Source organism: Lepidothrix coronata, unplaced genomic scaffold (assembly GCF_001604755.1).
Source record: "Lepidothrix coronata isolate B3197 unplaced genomic scaffold, Lepidothrix_coronata-1.0 Scaffold55, whole genome shotgun sequence".
NCBI lineage: Eukaryota > Metazoa > Chordata > Aves > Passeriformes > Pipridae > Lepidothrix > Lepidothrix coronata.
In genome coordinates this window covers 1,065,268-1,075,483 of record NW_016690235.1, presented here as the reverse complement: position 1 = coordinate 1,075,483, position 10,216 = coordinate 1,065,268, and the positions used below count along the sequence as shown (strand labels likewise).

The 10,216-nt window shown below is 44.2% G+C and overlaps 1 protein-coding gene across 1 annotated transcript; it reads left to right on the top strand.

Moving 5' to 3' along the window:
* The first annotated feature begins 702 nt into the window (after positions 1-702).
* Positions 703-9,478, top strand: TXN (thioredoxin). Its single transcript, XM_017816465.1, has 5 exons — positions 703-892; positions 6,074-6,178; positions 6,864-6,923; positions 7,737-7,802; positions 9,244-9,478. Exons 1-5 carry the CDS (start codon positions 869-871, stop codon positions 9,304-9,306), a joined length of 318 nt encoding a protein of 105 aa, XP_017671954.1. The 5' UTR covers positions 703-868; the 3' UTR covers positions 9,307-9,478.
* The last annotated feature ends 738 nt before the right edge of the window (positions 9,479-10,216 follow it).

Below are 10,216 nucleotides of genomic sequence, written 5' to 3'. Positions count from 1 at the left end.
TAGGTAAATGGGAATTTAACGTTTCACGACAGCTTTCCCCTCGGCAGGGAAAGCCGAGCTGTTTCTGTGAGGACTCTTTACGCTCCTGGCAGAGTCCCTCCAAGAGGGAAACTCCGAGAGATGCTCAGTGTCTCGGCTGGATTCCAGTATTTACCCGGGCAGGCACCGCTCGTGTGGCTGAGCCCTCTGCGCTGCAGAAAGCCCGCATCCCACAGGGAAACGGCGCCGCTCCGTGCCTTCGGCAGTGGGAAGGAAAAACAAGAAGGGAAAAAAAGGAGAAAGACAAATTGTTCCCGTGCCTAACTCCTGCCTTCCCGCTCCGCAGCGGCCCTGGCGGGCCCCCACTGTGGGCACCGCCCGCCTCCCTCCTTCCCGTAAGGCGAGCGGGGCGCCGCGCCAGACAGCCTGGCCCGCAGGGGGGGCAGGGCGAGCCGAGCACTTCCTGCTCATCGTTACACAGCACTTTTCCAGCCTCCACAGGCTCTCCTCTCTGCTGCCGCTGCCGCTGCTGCCTCTCCCAGGCAGCCAGCAGAGATGCACTCCCCACTCCCTGCCGGGGCTCCGCCGGGCGGGAAGGCGGGCGGAGTTGGGCCCGTGCCCTCCGCCAGCTCCCCCCCACCGTGGGGCCAGTCCCGCTCCCCCATCCCGGGGATCCCTCGGCGCCATGGGATGGGGAGGAGGGAGCGGGGAGGGAGGCGAGGGCCGGCGCGGCGCATGCGCGGCGCGACACCGGGCATATAAGGGGCAGCCGGGGCGGCGCGGGAGTAGAGCTGGGGCGGCCCGAGCGCGGCGGGAACACACGGAGAGCGGGCACGGAGCCTTGGCCTCTTGCCTTTAAGCCACCGACCCTCCTTCCCCAGCCGTCACCATGGTGAAGAGCGTGGGCAGCCTGGTGAGTCCGATGGGCGAGGCGGCCACGTCCTTTCGCCGTGGGAGAGGAGCGTGGTGGGGCGAGCATCACCTTCCCGGCGGGAGGGTGAGCGGGGCGGGAGCACTGCCGGGGGCAGCTCGCCGAGCGGGGGACCCCGTTCTCCTGCCCTGGGCTCCCGAGAGGCCTTGGCCTGCGGGAGATGGCAATGAAAGCGCGTGTGCCGCCCGGGCAGGCGGAGCCCACTCGGCGGGAAAGCGGGGAAATCGCGGCGGGGGGCTCGGTCAGACCACAGGGAGGGGTCAGATAACTGCGCGACCCGAGGCTTCAGGGAATCGGAAAGAGGAGGGAGATGATGTAATTCCACACTACGACAGGTTTGTTGCTTATCGTCCTTTAAAATCTTAACGAAAAGGTTCTGTTTTTCAAGCGGGTAACGGGTACAACAGCAACAGAAGGAGAGGACGTAGTCTTAAGCTGTACCAAGGGAGATTTAGGTTGGACATTAAGAGGAATTTCTTCACAGAAGGGGTGATTAGACACTGGAGTAGGCTGCCCAGGGAGGTGGTGGAGTCACCATCGCTTGGAGGTGTTTAAGGAAAGTGGACGTAGCCCTTAGTGCCATGGTCTAGTTAACAAGGTGGTGTTGGGTCATAGGTTGAACTCGATGATCTCAGAGATCTTTTCCAACCTAATTGTTTCTGTGATACAGTACCCTAATTCAGAAGTCCTGGCTTGCCTTATGTACTGCTAGTGTGTAGGGGACCAGACGACCTTCCAGTAGAGATTGGCCTAAGTTCTAGTGTGTTTCCGGGTAGGAGTTCAAGGAAAACATGAATCCAGTTTTCTTGACTTGAAAGGACCTGCTAGAGCCCATTCCTGTACTCAAAAAACAGGAGTTGCTGCTATGAGAAGTATTTCCCTTGCTATGGTGCTGTCTGACGTTTTCAGTATGCTAATGTGGCACGTCACTGTTTAAATGGTTCTGTGAATACAAATACGTCTGTGGCTCTGAGATACAGAATAGTAATAATGCCTGAACCAACACATGGAGAATGCTGTGCTGGTGAGGAAATAGCATGTGGTCTTGTGCACAGCAGCTGATGTGGTTGATGGACAACAATAGAGTATTTGTTAGCTCTAACTTATGAACCCAAGTCTCAAAAAATATTCTTCATGAAAACTTTGCAAACTCTTCATTTCAGGAAAAGTCTTGTTGGACTAGTCTTGCATTTTGAACTTGAACTTTGGTTGATGTGTCAGTTTAATCTCATTTTGAGGTGTCTGTAAGTGATGCTGTTTGGCATCCAAGTTAGTCTTCTATGTTGTGCTCTTCTACAGTCAGTTCCATTCATAAATGAAAAGCATGTCAAACCTCCCCCACTGGACTCTGGAGGTGTTAACATCTTACACATGAATATACAAACTAAGACTTGTGACCCCAGCTCAAAAACCTGTGCACAAAGGAAGCTCCTTAAGATAAATGACATGCCTCATAATTCAGGTCCTGGAGATGGAATGGTATGTGAACTCAACCTGAAATTGTTGTTCTAGCTCACACCTTTCCCCTCTTTCCCTTTCTCTATTTCTGGAGGTACAGGAGGGGCAAACTTTGAGTAAGGTTGGAGGTTTTTGTTATAGGCAGGAACAGCTTAAAAATGGCAAGTCAATAAACTTGGCTTTGGAGGAAGAACCTGCTCTAAATTAATTAGGCTTCCACTGTCCTCTTAGCTATGATCATTGATTAATAGTCTGCTGTAGTTTAAAGGACAGTTTTGTTGCTCATCCATGGAGAGTGCAGATTTAACAGTCATGCTGACAACAAGGTTTTAACATCAGCATCACATAGAGTATTCAAGTACAGTGCAGCTGGGATTTCTGGATTAATTCTGGCTTTCAGTAAAGCAGGTTTGTATTCTTCTCTGATACAAAGGGGAAAACCCGTTCTTCTACTATCTGCAAGAGCTTCTGTGAGTGATGTCTGTAAAGCAGCGTGGATGTGACAGCTAGATGTGGCCCCTTTCCCTACACACCTCTTCAGAAACTGACTAGCTTCTATAGAATGGCTACTTTCAGGGTGGTCCCTCTGGAGTACCTCCTAGTGCGCAAGAGCTGCGCTTGGGTTGGTTTGTATGTATCATTGAGATGTGTGAGTACTCTAACTTGTAAGGGGGTTTGCCTGTGGGACATAATGCCTCTTACAGCAGAAGCTAATGGGGTGTATAAACTTAAAAAGCTGATGCTGCCAAAGCTTTCCTCTTTGTACTAGATACCTCTCTTGTTATTTAAATTAAAGGAAATACTGAAAACTTGCAGCTTCAGCTACAGGTGATAGTTCTAAACGTCCTATCTGCTAGAGTGTTCAGGCAGTTGAACTTTCAGTCTGTTTGTGCTAGCTTCTGTATTTACAAAAAAACCCTGCTGAATTATATAGTAACCAGTCAGCTGATGACTAGGTTAATCCAGGTTCAAGGGTGACTTGATATGAGTTAAAAAGAATGTTTATAACTAAGTTTTAATCAAATCTGCCAGATAGCGTGGACCTATTTTACCTATTGCTGAGAGCAGGAGACTCCTTTCAACACCATCTGTGGCCACTAGCCTCCATTTGGAGGCATTACCTGGTGCTGGGAATCTCTGATGCACTAGAGGCTTTCATTATTAGAGCTTTTTCTCTTGCTTGGCCCTTGGCAACAGATGCCTGCTACCAACATGTTTGCTGAATGCAGCATGTGTTTTTCTGCTGGAGGACAATACAAGCCAAATGAGGTCTTGTCTATGCACAGGGAGGTTGTAGGAAGAAAAATAAAGGCAAAACTGACCAGCTGGCTAGCTGAGGTTTCCCCCAGTAAGGGGGAGAAATTGCTGGTTAACAAAGCTGTAAGATCCTGTGATAGTGTGACAAAATGGTCTCATGGTGGGAAGTTCCTCTTCTGGTAACAGATTATTTGTTTTTTCATATGAAAACTTGTAACTTCACAGTTAACACAAAAGACAACTATAGAAGTCAGTTGGACAGGTCAAACAGCTTCCTTGCCCCTCTACTGTGTTGTTTTCTCCAGGGAAATTAAGTTCTCTGGCAAAACCTCCAGAACTTCTCACTAGTTTTAATATCTTTTTAACTTGGAAGGGTAACGCCTTTGCTGTGGGAGTGAAAAGAGATGCTGCGTCCAATTTTAGCTGATACTAGAGATGACTTGCAGGGTGACATCTGATTTGTAGTCAGGACCAGGTCACCAGTGGTGAATGGTGTGTGACTGACTGTAGTTATCATGCCCTCCCACTTTTCCTGTGTTCTGTGCAGTGGCAAACCTGAGGTACATGGGCATATGAAGAACACATCCCAGTGCTGGGCTTCCTTTATCAGAATACAGTAATTATGTAGCTGATTAGAAGACTTAAGGGTTAAAAGAGGATGGTCTAACTGGCAGGTGCAGGAAGTGGAATCAGTAAAGAGCTGGTGATGTTACAGTGCAGAGGTGTGCGAAGCTATACCAAAAATCAGTAGTAGGATTTCAAGGCCAAAAGGTTTGATTGAGGATCTTATGGTTTAAGTAGCTGCAGGGAACAGCTACCATGGATTGCTGTATACAGGGACATTAAACACTGTTGGTGGGAATGGGATGCTTTTGGAATTGGGACGCAGGAATGTGTACTGTGTCAGTACAGGAGTGGGGTGATGTAGGGAGGCAGGAAAACTTAACTGTTCCCATTTCTTTCAGAATAAGAGTAGGTGGTGTGCAGTGTTACTACTGATCTTGTAGCAGAGTAGACTGTGACTGTCCAAGATGCAAGGATGGAAGAACCAACATCAATGGAGCCCGTGCCTCTGAAGAGAACTACATGGGGAGGGGAAAAGTCTGTTAACAGGGAGACATAATAATTCTATGTGAAGTTACAGGAAGTTGTGAAGATTTTCACATAGGATTGATTATATGTAAGAATGCTCATGTAGGACCTCTGCTTGCTTGTTAAATATACTCATGTCCAGTCTGACCGTGTGCACTCTTGACTCCTCACCTGCATGGCATTCCATAATGGGAGGAACAGCCTACTAGAATAAAGTGTTGACTTATTGTGACTGATTGCAGAAGCTGATCCTAATTAATTAGCTCCTGCACTGCAAAACAAACTACTGTGTGTATCTGGGAGTAACCACATTGTTTTCAGTTAGCTGTTGCTGATAGAACTCCAGCGCCTTGGTCTGTTTAAGCTGGGGGAGTAAAGCAGCTGTCTTTTGTGTGCATAATCTGAAATTGAGTTTATATTAACAGCTCTCCTGAAGCTTGACTGCCATGAGAACAAAGCTGAAAATTGTTATGGTGGCTTGTAATTTCTTTGAAAAAGACACTGTCAGGAACTAGTTGATCAGCACTTTCTGCTTCTGCGTGAGATACTTGTTTGCCTCTTGATAGCATGCGAGTATTTATTGCTTTTAACATCTTTCATTTCTATTAAAAACATCCACTTTTTGACCAGAAAACATGAGTAATGGCATGTAATGATGCTGAATTCCAAGGAACGTTGTCCAGAAATGATTGGTGTGACTAAGTGCAACACACAGACTTGAAGACTCTGAATTAAGTATTGGGTGTTTACTTCTGTAGACTGTATGTGTAGCATTGCTTTGGCTAGTGATGTTACCTGTGGGTTCACTTGGCAAAATAAATAAATGTCCTGTGAGATTGCTTTGGAAAACATGCTGTAGAGTAAACCACTCAACATCATTTTAGTGTTAGCTGTTGATTGGAAAAAACACCAAACTGGAGGAGTGTATGAAGGTTTGTGTCTGTGTCCTTTTCAAATTCTGCAGAGGAAACTCTGTCTCAGAAGAAAATGGAAGTCTTCCCTCCAAGACAGAAATGAATTATTAAAAACTGTAAGGATCACATTTTGGGGATAACACAGAGCTATCAGAGCTAAGCATTGTAACTAGAGAATTTCTAGCTTATGTTTCCACAATTCAGTGAGTTAGACTGAGCATTGTGGTAGTTTTCTAATTTAAGACTCATAAGATACTGACTGATGCTAGCAGTGATGAAAGCAATTCATACTGAAGCCCTTACATGATGGTACAAATAACCCAGTTAAGTGTTTAAAGAGCTACCATAATGTGTTAGGGCTGAGAGCTAGCAAGCATTGAGATCTACATCCTTTAGGAAAGGAGGGGGGAAATTATGTGTGGTTTTTTTTGTTTGTTTGTAGACTGAATTTGAGGCGGAACTGAAATCTGCTGGCGAGAAGCTTATTGTAGTCGATTTCTCTGCTACATGGTGTGGACCATGCAAAATGATCAAGCCTTTTTTCCATGTGAGTAGTTCTTCTTTTTTTATTTCTGCATTAAATTGTATATAAATGTTTTTGTGTTGCTTGACAATAACACGGAGGAAAGTACCTTTTGCCACGTGTGATTGCCAGCATTTTCTGGAAAAAGGGAGAAGTTGCAGAAGTATCTACTATTAAAACTATCAGCTTAAGTAGACTGACCTTCTTCAGTATAGCTGGGAGCTAAAGTGTGGTTTAGCTATCCTAATGCTTACATGAATTTCAGATCCATAGGGACCTGCCAGTTGCATTGTCTCAAGAGTGAGATACAGAGAGGAAACAATACTTATCCTTCTGTACACAGTTATGAAATTACTCCAGCTGTGTTTAGGTGGCAGTATCATCTCCTGGTAAAGTGTAAGATAAGCTGTATCATCTTTTGGTGATCAGCTGAAGGCTGCAAGAGCAGGCTTTTCACCTGTGTCTTGGGCTATTTGAGTCTTGGTGGGGAGTACGTTTGAAGAAGTCTCAACAGGCTACTCCAGAAAGAATCTGGAGCAGAAAAGAAATTTTTGCTCTGGTCAGTAAAACAGCTGCTTTATGGTAACAAGGCATATTTCAATGGGGGGTTAAGCAACACCAGCCTTACAATGTATATGAATGTGTCTTTTAAAAGAAAGCTTTCCTGGAACAGTGTAACTGCATAGTTTTTTTATTTATTTCATTTTAGAGCTTGGGTGAGAAGTACGGCGATGTGGTGTTCATAGAAATTGATGTGGATGATGCCCAGGTAAGGTCTGGGGTGGTGCTGAGGGAGGACAGCTAAGGAGTTCCACACAAGTGACAAAGGAGAACTCTTTTTATGATATCCTCACACATACTGAAACAAAACAAGAGATTACTTAAACTTAAAAATGAGACATAGGGCTTTGGCTGGAAAGAATTTTTTTTTATTTTTTTTTTTAGAGAACACCTGAAAAGAACAAACTGCCTTGGTTATCAGCACACTTGAAGTCCTATGGCATGTGTTAGATAACTTGGGAACACTGACCTTTTACTTTGGGAGGGAGTGTTAGTCCAAGGCCTTAAGCTGCTTTGGTGCAATCTTCGCTAAACCTACTGGTTCAGGACTCTCTGATGGTCTGTCTTGTCTTTCCGCTGGTCTTGGCACTGTTTCCTCTTTCATTAAAAATGAAATTAAATCTTGAATTAAGTGCAATAAAATGTCTGCTATATTGCAGTTCCAGCAGTATCAAATATGGACTTGAAAAATGTCAGGTTAAAGCACAAGAGTTGCCATAGGGCTTTTGAGCCTTCCAAACAGCCACATCTGTTTTTGATGCAGAGGGCTGTTTTTCTCCAGAGTATAGGTATAGGCAATGTGATTTTGGTATTGCATGAATTAAATGTCAAAGAGGGGGATCTTTCAGGTTTACCTCAAGGAGATGTTAGCACTGCACTAGTTTTGCTAGTGAGGGACTAATAGAAGTGCTTTTGTTTTATCTTGGGCAGTAATAGCTTTGCCCTATCACCTAAACAGAAGTAAGCTAGTGGATTTTTTAATTTAACATCCTTGAGAATATTGGGTTTTTGTCTCTTCCAGGATGTTGCTTCACACTGCGATGTGAAGTGCATGCCAACGTTCCAGTTCTACAAGAATGGAAAGAAGGTAGGTTCTTCTCTTTTGGAAATGCAGCAGGCAAGCTAAGCACTTGAAAGAAGATTGGGAATAGTCTGCTGTCCCTTGATAATGCCTCTGGGGCACCACTAGCATTAAGGCACTCCTGAAAGCAAGCGAGTTCATCTTAGCACCACATCAAATGTAACATGGGCCAGCAGCAGACTGGTGATCCACACTGTATTGTTTACAGGTAGTGAACTGAACTAGTGTTACAGGTCAAACTTACAGGCAGAGCTTCATTAGAGATAGTAGAGTGAGTGACATGTCTGGATTAAGCCTGCTGGTCTGTCTGCCTAGCACCCTGCTTTTTACTTCATAAGTATTTGTTCTCCAATGTAGCTCCTATTCAAGCAGAAACATAACTACAGGTGCCTACGGAATCCCACCCAAACAAAAGTCTCTAACCTGGTTGAGCTTATATACAGCAAACAACTGTTTGGATTATTTCACATGGGGTCTGAGTAACTTGTGAAGTGAAGGTCCTGTCCCTGTCAGGGGACTAAGGAGATCTCTTGTGCCTACTCTGCCAAGAGGTGGATGAGGTAGGATGCAGATCATGCTCTGACAGTGTAGTGCAAGGTAGTTTGAATAGCTCTCTGCCTGAACTCAGGAATTGTTGAGCTAAATGTGTTGTATTGGGCTTTTAGTTTGCCAAGTAAGAGAGGCTTTTCCAAAGTAAAACAGCTCTTGGGTGTAAGTTCTGTGGCTGAAGACAATGGAATTACACCTTGGAAAATGAACGTCAGATGTTGAGTAACTTTCAGTTTAATATGGGGCCAAGTCGTGACTAATTATGAGCCTTTGACAGTTCTCTTAGGGTGAACTTCCACAACTTCCTGATGTAGTTGGAAGAATTGAGATTAGTGTGACAGTCTGTGTGTGGCTTTTTTTTTATTAAGCAAGCAGTTTCATGGCTTGTAGTATAATTCTGCTCTGTAACTGGAGCCCCTCTTGCTGCAGGAACACAGCTGCTGCTTTTGAGATGTGAATGTTGCCTTTCTCTTTTTGCCATGGAAGTTGCAAGAAGGATAATTGTCACAGGAGAAGCCAGGCTCAGGGATAGATCATTTGGAACAGTACTTCCAGAATTTGATTGGTAGGGTCCTGAGCAGCACAAGGTAACTCTGAGCTACCTGTGATAAGTAGTGACCTTCAGAGTCTCTTCCAGACTCTATTTGAGTCTTAGACAACATTGATTTAGGATCAGTGGTAGTCTGGAAGTGATTGTTGATAGGCTTTTGTTCCAACTTTTGCATGAGTTGAATGGGAAATAAATAGATGAACATCTGCAAAATACTCTCTGTTTCAAGGTTGGAAAAAAATTTTAGTTGTAGCAAAGTTGAATAGATGTGTATGTGACTGGATGCTATGCAACTAAAGTTATGAAGCGTTGAATGCAACAGTTCTAAAAATCAGTCTCTCTTTGCAGGTGCAGGAGTTCTCTGGGGCCAATAAAGAGAAGCTGGAAGAGACCATTAAAAGTCTAGTCTGATCTCCAACCATGGAGACAGTGAAGCATGACTGCTTCGGCTAAATTATAGCCTGTAACTTTTCTACTTTAAAAAAAAAAACAAACTAAACAAGCTAGCTAGGTTAAGTGGTGGACATTCTCCTCTTGATCTATATAAATGAGTACAATAAAGTGTAAATTCTTCACTTTTGGATATTGCTGTGTGTTTCAATTAAAATGTGAGGGATTTCGTAATATAAATAAGGTGCCACTTTTGCTGTGTTAAAGGAGTACTCTGGATACAAAGACTTTTGTCAAAGGCAACCTGGTCTATTGCTGGGGGTGGAAAATTGTCTTGCATGAGATAGTAATGACAGTTGCTTTAGGTAGTCACCAGGCTATAATCTGGTTTACAAATAGAGAAATTCGAGTCAGAGAAAAAAGGGTGGTCACTGGGTGGAATAGGTTTTCTTTTGTTACCTGTTTTTAGTTAAAAGACTCTTAAAATTTTTCAAGCTTATTTCAGACTTCAAAGCTAAAACTTGTCTTTCCAGAGCATAATACCAATCTTACCATGGAAGTGCAAGGTAGGAGCTGCTGCCTTTATGCCTTTTCAGTTTTGCCTCGTCACTTGTGTACGTTCTGTATTATTAGTAACAAAGCGTGTTTAGTCTGAGTTGGGCTGCTTTGTTCCTAGACAATAGTCTGGAACAAATGACTGAAGAAGTAAAATTTGCAATGCCTTAACTCAAGAGAATTTAGATTTATATATTTTCGTATCAAATAATTTTCACTTGATTGCACTGCCACATTCTTAGAACATATTGGACACTGTGTTGAACAGTAAACTGGAGTCTGTGGTCCTTCAAACCTGAATCAGGCTGTCTAGAGGAATGCTGACTTTCCAGCCTTCTTATACCTGCCATTCACCTCCTCTTGGGACTGTTACCAA